Below are 16,089 nucleotides of genomic sequence, written 5' to 3'. Positions count from 1 at the left end.
TCAGTGGTGACATTTCACTTGAAATGTCAAAAGTCGCGTTATCATGTTGATAAAATCGTAACGTTTTGTAACGCGCAGTCCCTGATAAGAAAAATTGCAGACCAAATTGAGCCCGACAAATATGACAAAATAGGCTTTTTGTCGAGCCAGTTTAGGCGGTTCATTGTTTACATAAAATTGAAACATAGAAAGATTAATTTTAAGAAATCTTTTCAAAAGTGATTAAATTATGGAATTGTGATTGATGTAATGTGTGAATTGATAATCAAAAGACCCAACAAAAAACGGATCGATGGCAGGCATCCCTCAACAAGTCGTTGACCAGGTAAGATTTTTGAAAGATTGACAGCAAAATGATCGACAGTCTAAATACTAGAGGAGGGTGGGGAGACTTGATCCTCTTTTTGTACCACAAATAGCTCTCAAATTTTATCACAAATCTATAAACTTTTTCCATGCTTAAAACTTCAACTATGTTTAGAACATACCCGGTCGGAAAAGGCGGGTGCAATTCTGGCGTTCGTCTGGGGGCTTACTCACGCCATCTGGCAGAATTTCCTCCAGATTTGTCCCAGATTTCTGCCATTATTTCTGGCGAATATGACATAAACCGGTCGTGTACGGTGAAACCGATTGAACCGGTTGATTTCGCCTGATTTTCGCCAGATTCGTTACGCAAAAATTGGCAAGAATAAGTGTGCCAAGTGTGTCTGAACGGCACGACAACCCAGTTAACTCAATCCGAATCCTGAAACGGAATCTAATTAGAATTGTATACAAATTCCGTTTCAAACGCAACAACCGATTCCGTGTTCGAACCGATTGTTGCGTTTGAAAAGGAATTTGTGTACGATTCTAATTAGATTCCGTTTCAGAATTCGGATTGATTTGACTGGGAAAGGTCGGCCTGCGCCAGACACTCAAATTTACCAGATTATTTTCCGACCGGGTAAGGGATTTGAGTCATGCCAAGCGTTTAAGAAAATGTGAAACCAGCATTTTGAAAATATTTTTATGAAAATTTTGACGAAATTTTGAGATTTAAAAAAAATAATTGTGTCGTACAATCGAGATCAAAATGCGGATAAACTATGAGTTTTATGTAATTTAAAAGTTTATAAAAAAATCAATATATAATCAAAAATCAATATATAATTTTTTTACATAACTTCAAAATTTGATGAAAATAAAAGTATAAAATACTGAAATCAAATCGAAATTTGAAAAAAATTAACTAGGGGAACAGCATCTAATTCCAGCGTGCCTCTCATGTTGGCAGGTCAGAACTTTGACATTCAATTAAAGCTAATTAAAAGCGTTTTCAACTGAAATCGAGTGATAAATAGCTCAATAAGAAGTGAGCAAGCAAATTTCTATCAAAAGTTTTGCAAAATTAGTTGTTTAAATACTGAAAATCAGCAAATTGGATTGAGTTAGGAGCGAGTGCTTAACTTGCCAAACATACGAGAATTTCCCATAATTCTCAACCTTCAAGACTGGTTTTCAACATTTCTAGGTGAAAATTACTACCGTAATCTGGGGTGAATCGGGACTACAGTCTGAATAGGGAGAGCAGTTTCTAGAGCACCTAAAGCTTTTAAATTTGGAAATGGATGTACACATTTTGTTGGCCTGAGTCTGTTCTAACCGAAACCAACCAGAAAAATCAAAACATTGTACTCCAACATGGTTAAAACTGCTGTCCCAATTTGCCCCATGTGTCCCGATTGACCACAGATTACGGTACAACATTCTGTTTTTTTCCGTTTTTGCGCGCGGGTAAAAACAGCTTTTTTCACTTAAACTGCGATAACATTAAAATTTTATCGAGACCCATACATGTTTAGGTGAATCTGATAAAAAATATCTGGAGTTTTTTTTTTAAAAAAGTTCCAATAAATCAAATTTCCAGTTTTTGCTTTTTGGGTGTTTTTGAAACCGCTATGAGTCAGGGGTATTAAAAAACATCCAAAAAGCAAAAACTGAAAATTTGGTTTATTGGACCTTTTAAAAAAAAAAAACTCCAGATATTTCCAGACATAGGCTTTTTAGTCCAGGCACCGTCAAAACGGGGCCTCGTGGTGCGGTGGTTAGCGGCTTCGGCTGCCGATCCCTATGTTGCTATGGGGCGCGGGTTCGATTCCCGCCTTATCCTCCTGGCCTTCTATCGGATGGGGAAGTAAAACGTCGGTCCATTTGCGTAAAAGAGGTTTTGGGTGACTCACATAACCTTCGGACGCCTAGAAATGAGCAGAATCTTGCAACAGAGCCCACAAAAGACCGGGGGTCGTTAAAGTGGATTGCTTTGCTTTTACCGTCAAAACGGCATTTTGAAGTTTCATACGACCTTTTCATATGTTAGGCTAGATTTTTGAAACTTCATTCTATTTTTCTTTAAAAGGCCAATTCAGCACCCTTCATTTGCGTATAAGACAGCAAAAATCGATTGAAATTTGTTTTTGTGTGGCGTGATACACCCTGTTGCGGTGAATGCGAACGCACTCCATTGGATGTAGTCGAATAAGCCCCTCGTACGCTGGGCTCGACACAGCCAAGCGCTGACAGCGCATGGACGCAGCCACGCGAACGGTTCGGTGACAGCTGGCAAAGCAGGTCCAGCTCTCGTCCTCTTTCCTCGAGCGACGCTCGGCCAGATCGGATGTCAGTCCGCACTGGTCATCCTCGGCAGACGATTTCCCGGGCGGAATGTGGTCTCACACATTGGCGACCGTGACGGAGTTGCATTTTTATTTGCAATTTAAAAGAATCTGCGGGAAATCGTCTGCCAAGGAAAGTGGAAAAGTAGGGAAGTGTGTGAGGAAAGTTGTCGGAAGAAGGTTTTGGCAATTTTGTTTTCATCGTAAGTAGAGTGTGGCAAGTGGACAAGAATCGGTGAAATAAAGATTTGTGGTTGTGTGCGGAAGTTTGCTCAATGGTTAGAGCAAGTTTTTGGTGGAATTGAATTTGACAGAAAGTCAAATCATTTTCGAAAATCGCGTTGGGCACGGTGGGCCGATGGGCCTGCCGTGGTAAATAGCCTGGAAGGCCGCGATTGGAGGAACATCTTGTCGCGTTGGGCACGGTGGGTCAGATTGACCCGCCGTGGTAAATAGCCTGGAAGGCCGCGATTGTTCCAAGAAAAAAAGAATCGCGTTGGGCACGGAGGTCAGATGGGCCTGCCGTGGTAAATAGCCTGGAAGGCCGCGATTGGAGGAACACGTTTTCGCGTTGGGCACGGTGGGTCTGATTGACCCGCCGTGGTAAATAGCCTGGAAGGCCGCGATTGTTCCAAGAAAAAAAGAATCGCGTTGGGCACGGAGGTCAGATGGGCCTGCCGTGGTAAATAGCCTGGAAGGCCGCGATTGGAGGAACACGTTTTCGCGTTGGGCACGGTGGGTCTGATTGACCCGCCGTGGTAAATAGCCTGGAAGGCCGCGATTGTTCCAAGAAAAAAAGAATCGCGTTGGGCACGGAGGTCAGATGGGCCTGCCGTGGTAAGTAGCCTGGAAGGCCGCGATTGGTGGAACACGTTATCGCGTTGGGCACGGTGGGTCTGATTGACCCGCCGTGGTAAATAGCCTGGAAGGCCGCGATTGTTCCAAGAAAAAAAGAATCGCGTTGGGCACGGAGGTCAGATGGGCCTGCCGTGGTAAGTAGCCTGGAAGGCCGCGATGGGTGGAACACGTTATCGCGTTGGGCACGGTGGGTCTGATTGACCCGCCGTAGTAAATAGCCTGGAAGGCCGCGATTGTTCCAAGAAAGAAGAATCGCGTTGGACACGGAGGTCAGATGGGCCTGCCGTGGTAAGTAGCCTGGAAGGCCGCGATCAGTGGAACAGGTTATCGCGTTGGGCACGGTAGGTCTGATTGACCCGCCGTGGTAAATAGCCTGGAAGGCCGCGATTGTTCCAAGAAAAAAAGAATCGCGTTGGGCACGGAGGTCAGATGGGCCTGCCGTGGTAAGTAGCCTGGAAGGCCGCGATCAGTGGAACAGGTTATCGCGTTGGGCACGGTAGGTCTGATTGACCCGCCGTGGTAAATAGCCTGGAAGGCCGCGATTGTTCCAAGAAAAAAAGAATCGCGTTGGGCACGGAGGTCAGATGGGCCTGCCGTGGTAAGTAGCCTGGAAGGCCGCGATTGGTGGAACACGTTATCGCGTTGGGCACGGTGGGTCTGATTGACCCGCCGTGGTAAATAGCCTAAAAGGCCGCGATTGTTCCAAGAAAAAAAGAATCGTGTTGGGCACGGAGGTCAGATGGGCCTACCGTGGTAAGTAGCCTGGAAGGCCGCGATTGGTGGAACACGTTATCGCGTTGGGCACGGTGGGTCTGATTGACCCGCCGTGGTAAATAGCCTGGAAGGCCGCGATTGTTCCAAGAAAAAAAGAATCGCGTTGGGCACGGAGGTCAGATGGGCCTGCCGTGGTAAGTAGCCTGGAAGGCCGCGATTGGTGGAACACGTTATCGCGTTGGGCACGGTGGGTCTGATTGACCCGCCGTGGTAAATAGCCTGAAAGGCCGCGATGGGTGGAACACGTTATCGCGTTGGGCACGGTGGGTCTGATTGACCCGCCGTGGTAAGTAGCCTGGAAGGCCGCGATTGTTCCAAGAAAAAAAGAATCGCGTTGGGCACGGAGGTCTGATTGACCTGCCGTGGTAAATAGCCTGGAAGGCCGCGATTGTTCCAAGAAAAAGAATCGCGTTGGGTACGGAGGTCAGATGGGCCTGCCGTGGTAAGTAGCCTGGAAGGCCGCGATTAGTGGAATATTTTATCGCGTTGGGCACGGTGGGTCAGATGAGCCCACCGTGGTAAATAGCCTGAAAGGCCGCGATTGTTATAAGATAAGATTGAGTTGCGTTGGCACGGTAGGCCGGTTTGACGTGGTAATCTGAAATGCCGCTATTGTTGTTACTATTTTAGCTATAAACTATAAAGCTGTGATAGGATGTTATTGATACGCTTAGCAGTGAACTTTTAAGCGTAAACTTGGGCTAGAAGGTAGCGAAGAATTGCGTTTCGAGGAAATGTGTTAGAATTATGAGAACAAGCATAGCATATAAAGAAGGAACCAAAAACAGTGAGAGGGAAATAGAGAGGAAGATAGAGAGAAATGTAGGGAGAGTGAAATGTAGAAATAGCGATAGACAAAGGTAGAGAGATAGACAAAGGTAGAGAGAGAGAGATAGACAAAGGTAGAGAGAGAGAATGGAAGATAGAGAGAGAGATAGAGAAAGGTAGAGAGAGAGAAAGGAAGAGAGAGAGAAAGGTAGATAGAGAGAGAGAGAAAGGTAGAAAGAGAGAGAGAGAAAAGCTAGATAGAGAAATGTAGATAGAGAGAGAACGAGAGAGAGAGAGAGAGAGAGAGAGAGAGAGAGAAATGTAGATAGAGAGAGAACGAGAGAGAGAGAGAGAAATGTAGATTGGCAGCAATATTTGGGTGTCCGATTATGTATGTTTACATTCCCGCAGTAGTAATTTTTTTTTTTTTTTTTTTTTGATCTTTTAAGAGATTGATGATGTTTATCTGATGCTTATTATTTAATCTTGTATAACTGAGAGTTTGAGAGAAATATTGGATAGGTTTGAATATCGCGGCATATTTCATGAACTACCACTACATTATTGGGCTTGCTCTAAAATTGCCCGAAAGCTTTAATGCCGAGATGGGAAAACAGTTGACCGAGTCATGGACTAGCAGCTAAAGAGCGAGCCGATTGTGGACCAAAAGTAGTATGTGGCTCATGTAAGATTTTGTTTTTATGGAGAAGAGAGAGATGTGTGGCGTGATACACCCTGTTGCGGTGAATGCGAACGCACTCCATTGGATGTAGTCGAATAAGCCCCTCGTACGCTGGGCTCGACACAGCCAAGCGCTGACAGCGCATGGACGCAGCCACGCGAACGGTTCGGTGACAGCTGGCAAAGCAGGTCCAGCTCTCGTCCTCTTTCCTCGAGCGACGCTCGGCCAGATCGGATGTCAGTCCGCACTGGTCATCCTCGGCAGACGATTTCCCGGGCGGAATCTGGTCTCACACAGTTTTTAGTAAATATTTTTTCCCCTATTTTTTTGTGAAGTTTTAAGAAGGAGGCGAACTTGAAATAAAATTTGAAATGGCCTTAGATATTTTGAAAACTAATAATTCAAGCAAAACAATGTAAATGGACCAAAGCCAAAGTGTAAACAAACAGTCTGTCCTGCTTACGTCAGTGGATGTTTACATAAGGAACGAGCAGGACAGACTCTTTGTTTACACTTCGGCTTTGGTCCTTTTACATCGTTTTGCTGGAATTGCAAATAGCTGGAATAGTAGATATGCATTTTAAAACAATTTAAAAGTTGCTCATCTTCCTGATGGTGCTTTGGTGCACCACTTCAAATTCTACGTGTTTGCCCCAATTCGATGTTTGTGGGTCAAAGTAAAGTATTTCCTGCATTATTGTACCAAAATTAAACCATTTACTATTTTTACTATAAGCAAACAGCTCTGGGCGTTAGAGGGTTAACACCATGGCTAAATTTTTCATATTTTTTTAATTTGTTTGCCCAACCACCAACCCTCTACATTGGTCAGATTCGATGAACATGAACTTCAAAAAATATTTGCAATGACCTTTCTTAGAGAAGATCGCAACTTTTTATTAGTGCAGATGCTCAGAATAATTCAGTTTTGAAATAATTTAAAAAATCCGTCATTTTTTTCTTAAGAATAATAAATTGCAAAATCTATCCCAAAAGCTTAATCAATATTACTTAGCTTTTCACCGTGCCCTTTAAAATAAGAATAAGTAATCCATTCGACCAGCAAAAGCCCCACACACCCAGCCAGGCACACCAGCATCCCAATAAACAGCGACGAAACGTTGTCCATGTCCACATCGATCGGCTCCAGCTCGCTCTTTGCACACTTGGGCTTATCGCAGAAGAACCGCTTCTGCTGGTAGAACCCAACCGAACTCTCCACAATCTTCCTAACGGTCACGCGGAACATCTCCCTGAAGGGACTCCCCTTCGGCAGCGGCAAGTGCATCTGCCGGAACGGGCTGAGCACGGTTTCCTGCAGGTCGCAAATCTCCTTATCGGTGAAGGTGCGCTTCATGAGCGGATACGCGTACGCGGTGTCACACTGGAACGCGTACCCGCCCTGCTGTACCCGGGCGATCCCTTCCGACACGTTTAGGAAGTTGTTCTCTCCGTTGAGGATCTTGCTCCGGTAGAGTTGGGTTGCGAGCGGGTCTTTGGTTTGCTGAAAGTTGTTGGTTGTTAGTAGGGGTCTTTTGGTTTTTTGCTGATTTTAGCTTACATTGAGAAAGTCGATGTTGTAGCCCAAATCTTCCACGATGACCTTCAGATTGCTGTCGAGCAGATGCTGTAAGGTGGACATGGTTTTCGGTGGTATTATCAGCAGGTATCCGACGATGAACGTAGAGTAGAATTGGTAAAGAAGCACCGAAAAGATCAACGTGCTTATGAGGGTGATCCTTGTCGAGTTGAACATTGTTTTGGAGGAAAACCCTTGCTGACACAAGATGCCAAAGACAGTCAAGAAAACGAGCGAACGATTGTCATGAACCTCTTTGTCGTAGTATTCTTTGTAGCTTTCTGCGCAGAAATTTCCGAACAGTACGATACTTGCCAGAACGATCACTCCCAAAACAGCCATCCATGCGTCGACTTCGAATGGTCGCAGGAACAAGTTCCGATTTCCGGTTACTTTGGGATGACGAAATACCAGCAGCATCTTGGACATTGCAACGGTCACCGTGTGATCTATTATGGAGATTCGATCCTTGGTGTAGGTCAGCGTGTTGATCGCTAGATCAGCTTCTTTCGATGCCAGTTGTCCAATGATACCGGAATGGGAATCCCTTTCACTGGTAGCAATGCCCCACGCTGGCGTTCGAAGCAGTTTTATTCTGGAATCAATCCATTTTTAACAGGAATTTTGATTAGGGTATTGTTATTGAAAGTTACGTGAAGTTGTGTTTCTGCATTATTAGTTCCCAGATTTTGTATCCAAATCGGTGCAGGGCATACGCCTCAACCGGAGCGTCACTGGTCAAATGTTCCATCAATGTTTCGTAATGAACTTGATCCAGTGCCTAGAAAACGATCAGTATTACCAATTTTGATTTACTTAATAACCTATACGAACCGTAATCGCTCCCTTTAGCCAAATCCCACCAAAGTCAATCCTCCGCTCGTACTCAGTTTGGTTGCTGGCAAGTTGAAAACTTTTGCCGGTGCTCCAATTTCCAACCAAAGTCACGTTAAGCTTGGCTCCACGTCTCCTAAAGGTACTGTACACATCGTACAGGTCGTAATATCCGCCAGATTCCGTTCGATTAATCTCAACCGCCAGTGTTACCTTGGCATCGATGTTCAAGTTTTGATCGTCCAGCAAGCATGAAGCTGAATCCCGCGAGTCTGTTTCGCCGTACAGTAGCCAATGGTATGAAGAGTTGAAGTACCCATGATCGGAGATGACGTCGAAGAGTTGTGACACCGCTGGACACTGTAAATCTACCGTAGCACCTAATAGATGGTAGCTGGACATCATGGAGTGAGAATGATTCCAGGTAACGGTCAAATTAGAAATGTCCACGTAATGGATCTTCCCATTGAAGGAATAGCTCAACCTTTCAGATAACTTGAGGGTGTCTGAAGTTTTAGAACAAACTTTAACTCCAGTTACGTAACCCATGTCCAGATATCTTACCATGGTTCTGGTCGAGGCAGTGGAAAACGACCACAACTCTAAGCCTTTTCCAGCGAAGATAATCTTCCAGAAGGTTCACATCGAAGAGACCCAGAACCGAGTGGACCAGTAATAACGTAATGACTCCCTTTAGCTTCATTGTATTGTGATTGTGGAACGACCACTACGCATGAATATAAAGCGCATACAGGGGAAAATTGATTGAATATTTGATGTGAATTGCTTTACTGAACGGTTCAAATTGCTGGTAAGTGCCTTTCATTGAACCTGTCAAAGATTTGAATTCTTTTGTAGAAAAAAATTAAACAAAAACGTTACTTAATCCACCTTTTGGTGGTTGATGCCTTCCTCTCTATCATCCAGCCTTTAAATGTACACTCTTCAAATTTAAAATATTTTTTTTAATTTAAAAATTCAAAAGATGACGTTAATCAAACGTATTTTTGATAAGTTGACCTCCCAAATTTCATAATTTACACTTAAGTGCTCATTACTTTTGATATGATTAACAGATCTACAATATTACAAAACCCTTCTTGACAGAAAGGTCCTACTTTTGATAGGGTTGTCAGATCTACAATGTTTTAGGCTCGTTGGAAAGATCTTATTGAAATATCTGAGATCCGGCTTCCAAAAAGTGTATAAATAACACTTAAGTGCTAATAACTTTTGATAGGGTTGTCAGATCTTTGATTTTACGGCTCATTAAAAAGGTCTTTCGATTATCTAACTAACGACGGGTCGCATGATGAACCCAGACATCATTTTCAACAAAAAATTTGAGATCCAGCCCCCAAAAAGTGCATAAATAACACTTAAGTGCTTATGTTTTGGAAAGGTCTTACAAAAACCTTTCTAAAAATGTATATCATGATGGATTTTCTTACAAAAACACATTTTTACAATCTTACGAACTTAAGTCATAATCGTTTTTGCCTTTCTCACCTTACTGAGTAATCACTCGAAAAACGAAATTCTTAATTTGAACTCCTAGACCCACCTTCATGTATACATATCGACTCAGAATCAAATTTTGAGCAAATGTCTGTGTGGGATGTTGATCAAAAAAATTTGCACTGAGTTATCTCGGCACTGGCTGACCCGATTTGGACCGTTTTGGTCTCATTTGATCCGTCTTGGGGTCACATAAGTCGCTATTAAAAATGATAAAGTTTAGTTAAGTACTTCTAGAGTTATGCTAAAAAACGAATTTAACAAAAGTCCGGAAGATTGTAAAAAGGGCGGTTTTTGTAAGAAACCTCGTCATGTTATACATTTTTAGAAAGGTATTCAAAAGACCTTTTCAACAAGTTCAATAGATTGAAGATCTGACAACCCTATCAAAAGTTATTAGCACTTAAGTGTTATTTATGAACTTTTTAGAGGCCTGATCTCAGATACTTTGAAAAAAAAAACTTTGTCTGGATCTATCATGCGACCTGTCGTTGGATAGGTAATCAAAAGACCATTCCAACAAATTCAGTAGATTGAAGATCTGACGACCCTATCAAAAGTAGAGGTGGGCAAAAAAAGAGCGAGCCGCTCAAAGAGCCGGCTCATTAAGAAGAGCGAACGAACCATGGCTCACAAAAAAAGAACCGCGGTTCTTTTTTAAACTCCGGTCTTTTGAAAGAACCGTTAAAAGATGGAGTGATTTTAAACTTGTTATAAATAAAATTTAATGAATTTTCAAAAAAAAAAATGTAGTGTTAAATTTGTTTTTTGAGAATTGAAAATGCAATTTGAAATATTTCAATGCTAATAAAAAAATAATGTCAACATTGTACCTTGGTGTACTTTTTCAAGTACTTTAGGATAAAAAAGACAGGTGAAAAAGGGGTTATTTCCTGACATTTTTAGAGCCGAATCGTCATACAATCCAGACTCGATTATCCAAAGGCCATGGAAAAATTTCACTTCGGATAATCGTCTGGACTGTATTTCATTGCGGTGTCTATAGCAACTTTCTCATCAATACATACTGAAAGACTCTCAATAGGCATGATTTGAACACCAACGAATAGCTTTCAAACTCATATTTACAAATTCCTCTTTTTTTAAACTACAAAAGTAAATAATTTCCTAAACAAATTGAAAAAAAAAACAATTCATTCTACCACTGATCGTACATTTAAGTATAACCTGAATACAAATTTGAGCATTTCAAATTACTTAACATGTATAATATTACCAAAAATCTACTAAATAGCTTAGAGTTTTTGGAAAAAATAAATCTTCTTTGCCGATTGAACTTTAGCGATTATAGACTTTATCGATCAAATCAGAATGTAGAAAAATTAACTTTTTATTTTCTCTAGATAAAATATTTAGTTAAATTTTGGCAGAAATAAACTCAATTTAAAAATTAACAGCAACTTCTTCAAAATGAGTTTGGATGTCATTCAATTATTCGAACGTTTAGGTTCGAGTAGAAATAATCACATGGAGACCGCCAAGACCTATGAGTCTCAAGGGCAACTTCATTTTTAGTTTATTTTTTTCAAATAACTTATATAATTCCAATGTAAAATAACCTTAAAAATCACAGCATTCTTAAAAATAACCTTTTCATCTATATTTTGAAAAAGAGCGAAAGAGCCGTTCAAAAGAGCGGCTCTTTTTAATGAGCGAACGAAAATGAGCGGCTCCAAAAAAAGAGCAGTTTTGCCCACCTCTAATCAAAAGTTATAAGCACTTAAGTGTTATTTATAAACTTTGTGAAGGCCGGATCTCAGATACTACCTAGCATTACACTCAAAATGTGAGGAAGGCACCAACCACCTAATGGTAGATTAAGTAACGTTTTTAGCATAACATTTGAAGTACTTAACTAAACATAATGATATGAAAATATGACTTATGGGACCTGAAGACGGATCTGAAAACATATATCCGGACAAAATCGGTCAAGCCAGTTCCGAGAAAAGTGAGAGAGAAAAAAATATCTACGTTCATCCACACACAGAAATTTGCTTAGAATTTGATTCTGAGTCGATATGTATACGCGAAGGTGGGTCTACAAGGCCTATTAAAGAAGTGAGCAATTCTCTACCAAAACCGGAAATGGATTTTATTTGTATTTTTTGATTTAGCTCAAACTTTGTGGGGGCCTTCCATATGACCAAATATGCTATTTTGTGTCATTGGTTCACCCATACAAGTCTCCATACAATTTTGGCAGCTGTCCATACAAAAATGGTATGTAAATATTCAAACAGCTGTAACTTTTGAGTGAATTTTCTGATCAATTTGATGTCTTGGGCAAAGTTGTAGGTATTGTTGAGGACTTTTGAGAAAAAAATAGGTACACGGAAAAAAAATTGCAGATTTTTTTAGCAATTTTTTTTTCACTAAAACTCAATTTCCCAAAATACGTATTTTTTGATTTTCGAGATTTTTTTATATGTTTTAGGGGCCAAAAATCCGCAACTTTTGAACCATAGAGAAACATGGTCAAAAAATCTGCCGCCGAGTTATGAATTTTTGAAAAAATAGTGATTTTTGGAAAAAATCGAAGTTTCATGCAAAAACAAATTTGACATTTGTTTTAAAATGCAAAATTGAATTTGCAATCGAAAAGTACTTTAGTGATTTTTTGATAAAGGGCTCCGTTTTCAAGATATAGCCACCGAATGTTTGATTTTAGCGAAATATTTGCAGTTTTTCAATTTTTAAAAATAGTGACCATGAGTGACCATTTCTAAAAATTTTTTTTTTGAAAAGTTCAGAAAATTTGCTATAAAATTGTCTAAGAGACATTGAAGATTGGACCTCTGGTTGCTGAGATACAGCGGGTTAAAGAAAAAGAAAGACGAAAATTGAAGTTTTCTAAGTCTCACCCAATCAGCCCACCATTTTCTACTGACGATATCTCAGCAATTAATGGTCCGATTTTCAATGTTAATACATGAAACATTCGTGAAATTTTCCGATCTTTTCGAAAAAAATATTTCAAATTTTTAAATGAAGACTAACATTTTAAAAGGGCCAAATATTGAAAATTACGCCCATTTAAAATGCTAGTCTTGATTTAAAAAAAATTCAAAATATTTTTTTCGAAAAGATCGATTTCACGAATTTTGAAAAGATCGATTTCACGAATGTTTCATGTATTAACATTGAAAATCGGACCATTAATTACTGAGATATCGTCATTAGAAAATGGTGGGCTGATTGGGTGAGACTTAGAAAACTTCAATTTTCGTGTTTCTTTTTCTTTAAGCCGCTGTATCTCAGCAACCAGAGGTCCAATCTTCAATGTCTCGTAGACAATTTTATAGCAAATTTTCTGAACTTAAAAAAAATATTTTTAGAAATGGTCACTCATGGTCACTATTTTTAAAAATTGAAAAACTGCAAATATTTCGCTAAAATCAAACTTTCGGTGGCTATATCTTGAAAACGGAGCCCTTTATCAAAAAAATCTGTAATGTACTTTTCGATTGCAAATTCAATTTTGCATTAAAAAGTAATGTCAAACTTGTTTTTGTATAAAACTTCAATTTTTTCCAAAAATCACTATTTTTTCAAAAATTCATAACTCGGCGGCAGATTTTTTGACCATGTTGCTCTATGGCTCAAAAGTTGCGGATTTTTGTCCCCTAAAACATATCAAAAAATCTCGAAAATCAAAAAAAAAATTCTGTGTACCTATTTTTTTCTCAAAAGTCCTCAACAATACCTACAACTTTGCCGAAGACACCGAATTGATCAGAAAATTCACTCAAAAGTTACAGCTGTTTGAATATTTACATACCATTTTTGTATGGACAGCAGCCAAAATTGTATGGAGACTTGTATGGGGGAACCGATGACGCAAAATAGCTTATTTGGTCATAGGGAAGGCCCCCACAAAGTTTGAGTCAAATCAAAAAATACAAAAAATAAAAATGGTCGAAATCGGCCGATTTCGTAGAGAGTTGCTCAAGTTCATTTTTTGATTGATTTTATAGCCTTTCCTCACCTCACGGTGAGGAAGGAAAAAATCAAATCTTCGAGAAATTACGTCAACTCCAATTGAACGAAATAGTCCCTATGAAGGTGTAATAACACCAATTTTGTGGAATACCTATCGAAAATCACTTAGCACATAAGGCGAAATCAATTTGCAGAAATTGCAGTATTTTTTTCTATTTTCATAATTCTATCAAATTAAACGAAATCTTCGTATAACAATGCAGTTTATGTCACATTAATTTAATTTCTCCAACCTAGATGTCGCTTGGAAAATCGTCTCATTTCCAGATACGCATAAACTCGAAACTTCACTACCTCCACCGCCAATATCACAAAACTCAAAGCCATTCCCACCAACAGCAGCCAAAATATGTCGGCAATATCAGCAAACTCCACCTTCACCGTTGCGAAAGTTTCAACCGAGCAAGGTGGCCTTTTGAGGAAATACTTTCTGCGGTAGTACTGTATCACTCCCGTGTCCATCATGAGGCGCAGCGTCACTCGGAACGGTTCCTTCAGCGGGCTTCCCTTGGGCAGAATCAAATGTGCCGCACGCAGTGGATACAGCTCAATTTCTTGTAGTTCACACATTTCGTGACCGGTGAAGGTTTCTGGAAAAAAAAATGTTCGTTAAAAATTATACGCGCATATTTCAAATGTTACAAACCTATGATCCAGGTGTTTCCATAGGAAGTTTCACAGTGGAACGCGTACCCTCCACCCTTCACCAAGGCAATCCCTGTGCTCACATTCACGAACCCAAAATTGTTCGGTAGAATCTTTCGTTCGTACAGTTCAAGGGCGATGGCACTTTTTGTCCTCTGTAATACAGTATAACGTGAAAAAAGTCACTCTTACAAAGTACTCGTGAATCTTACATTGAAGAAGTCACGGTTGTAAGCAAGATCTTCGATGGAGATCTTTAGATTGCTTTTCAGTAGTTGCTCTAACGACTGAATTGTTTTTGGTGGTAACACTAGTAGGTATCCGATTATGAAACATGCGTAAAACTGGTAGATTACAATTGAGAACAGAATCACAGTTAGGATTAAAACTCTCGTAGAGCCAATTGATATCTTGCTGGTAGAGCTTTGCTGACAGAATAGTCCTACAATGATCAAAATCAAACGCGAACTACATTTGAGGACTTTTCGATGTTCTACACAAAGATGGATTAAAAGTAAGACAGTTGATACCAAAAGGACTGTGCCAACTCCTATCCAGAGTCCGTTGTGGAACGGTCGAAGAAAGATGTTTCTCGTCCCATCGTTCTTCGGATGTCTGAAGATTGTCACCAACCTTGCCGTAGCGATCACGATGGTCTGATCGAACGAACCAGTCCGTTCCGTAGTCAACGCAAGTGGTGTAGTAGAAACATCTACCACGTGGCGCTGGAGTTGTCCGATCGTTCCTTTGACTGAATCCGTTCCAATCGAATCGAAACCCCATCCCGATGTTATGATGTGGTGAATTCTACAAAGGAAAGAAGCTTATGAAATTTGCATTGTACTATTATGATGCTTGATACTTGAAATTGAGATGACGACTCAACAATCGCATCAATTGGTATCCGAAGCGCGTTCCCATGAAGCTTCTCGGTCGATCCGTTGACTGTAAATATTCGATCAGAGTCGAATTGTTTTGTACACCCATTTTCTGAAATTGATATAAGATTTTATAAACATAAAATCTTATTATCTCAGAGATAGCTTACATTGATATTAGACCACAGCGTAATTCCTTCCAAATTGTTTCGCTGCTTATAACTATTTGTACTGCACGTCCAGTTCACTGCACCTGAGCTCCATGATCCCACTTTAACAACGTGTATTTTTCCTCCACGCTTATGGATAGTCCCGTAAATCTCATATATTTCATACGATCTCTCGTCTACCTCGGAAGTCTCAACAGCTATTGTGACCCGCGAATCAATGTTCAAGTTCTGTTTCTTCAGAAGATCTATCGAGGCCTTAATGTCGGCTCCGCTGAACAACAACCAAGGATATGATGCATTGAAGTATGCGTTTTCGGAACAAACTTCCAGAAGCTTCTCAATCTTTTCACAGCTGAGATCTGCGAGCACCGATGGCCGGAAATGTCCAGTCGTCATTAACCGGCTGTGATCGGTGAAAAAGCGGTGCGAATCAAAGTCGAAGCTATGCAAGGATCCTGTGAAATGTTCACTAAGCTGCTTGAACAAGTCCACCGAGTCCGGTTGGCCACAGTGAAACAGCAGCATCTGATTCACGTGTTCTCTTGAAGAAAACTCTTTAATTATCGGGTAGAATTTGAACGACCTTGCAAGGTGAGTGGTATTGAACAGAAGGTACAGCAAGTACAGCCAGTGCATAGTGTAAGATGTATTCTTGGGGAGATGGTGTTTGGTAATGGATTTGTAAACTAATACCTTTTTTGGT

The 16,089-nt window shown here is 40.6% G+C and overlaps 2 protein-coding genes across 2 annotated transcripts; both read right to left on the bottom strand.

The window, feature by feature from the left end:
* Positions 1–6,533: 6,533 nt before the first annotated feature.
* Positions 6,534–8,855, bottom strand: LOC6034994 (ionotropic receptor 75a). The gene is made up of 5 exons (XM_038260720.1): positions 8,717–8,855; positions 8,153–8,658; positions 7,972–8,099; positions 7,301–7,913; positions 6,534–7,243 (listed from the first exon to the last, which is right to left on the bottom strand). Exons 1-5 carry the CDS (start codon positions 8,853–8,855, stop codon positions 6,737–6,739), a joined length of 1,893 nt encoding a protein of 630 aa, XP_038116648.1. The 3' UTR covers positions 6,534–6,736.
* A 5,014-nt stretch (positions 8,856–13,869) lies between these two features.
* On the bottom strand, positions 13,870–16,037 carry LOC119768764 (ionotropic receptor 75a-like). The gene is made up of 5 exons (XM_038259819.1): positions 15,387–16,037; positions 15,201–15,328; positions 14,551–15,145; positions 14,340–14,493; positions 13,870–14,283 (listed from the first exon to the last, which is right to left on the bottom strand). The coding sequence occupies exons 1-5, from the start codon at positions 16,020–16,022 to the stop codon at positions 13,913–13,915; spliced, it is 1,884 nt and encodes a 627-aa protein (XP_038115747.1). The 5' UTR covers positions 16,023–16,037; the 3' UTR covers positions 13,870–13,912.
* Between the last annotated feature and the right edge of the window lie 52 nt (positions 16,038–16,089).

This window comes from Culex quinquefasciatus, chromosome 3, assembly GCF_015732765.1.
Source record: "Culex quinquefasciatus strain JHB chromosome 3, VPISU_Cqui_1.0_pri_paternal, whole genome shotgun sequence".
In the NCBI taxonomy this organism is placed as follows: Eukaryota; Metazoa; Arthropoda; class Insecta; order Diptera; family Culicidae; genus Culex; species Culex quinquefasciatus.
Note: the sequence above shows the minus strand (reverse complement) of the source record. Positions and strands in the feature narration are given on the sequence as shown.

Coding starts and splice junctions, on each gene's coding strand:
- LOC119768764 (XM_038259819.1), bottom strand. CDS start 16,022: ATGCACTGGCTGTACTTGCTGTACCTTCTGTTCAATACCACTCACCTT. Junction 15,146..15,200: donor AGTCGTCATCTCAATTTCAA/GTATCAAGCATC, acceptor TTTCCTTTGTAG/AATTCACCACATCATAACAT. Junction 14,284..14,339: donor TGGAAACACCTGGATCATAG/GTTTGTAACATT, acceptor TTTTTTTTCCAG/AAACCTTCACCGGTCACGAA.
- LOC6034994 (XM_038260720.1), bottom strand. CDS start 8,855: ATGAAGCTAAAGGGAGTCATTACGTTATTACTGGTCCACTCGGTTCTG. Junction 8,659..8,716: donor CTGCCTCGACCAGAACCATG/GTAAGATATCTG, acceptor CTAAAACTTCAG/ACACCCTCAAGTTATCTGAA. Junction 7,244..7,300: donor ACAACATCGACTTTCTCAAT/GTAAGCTAAAAT, acceptor AACAACTTTCAG/CAAACCAAAGACCCGCTCGC.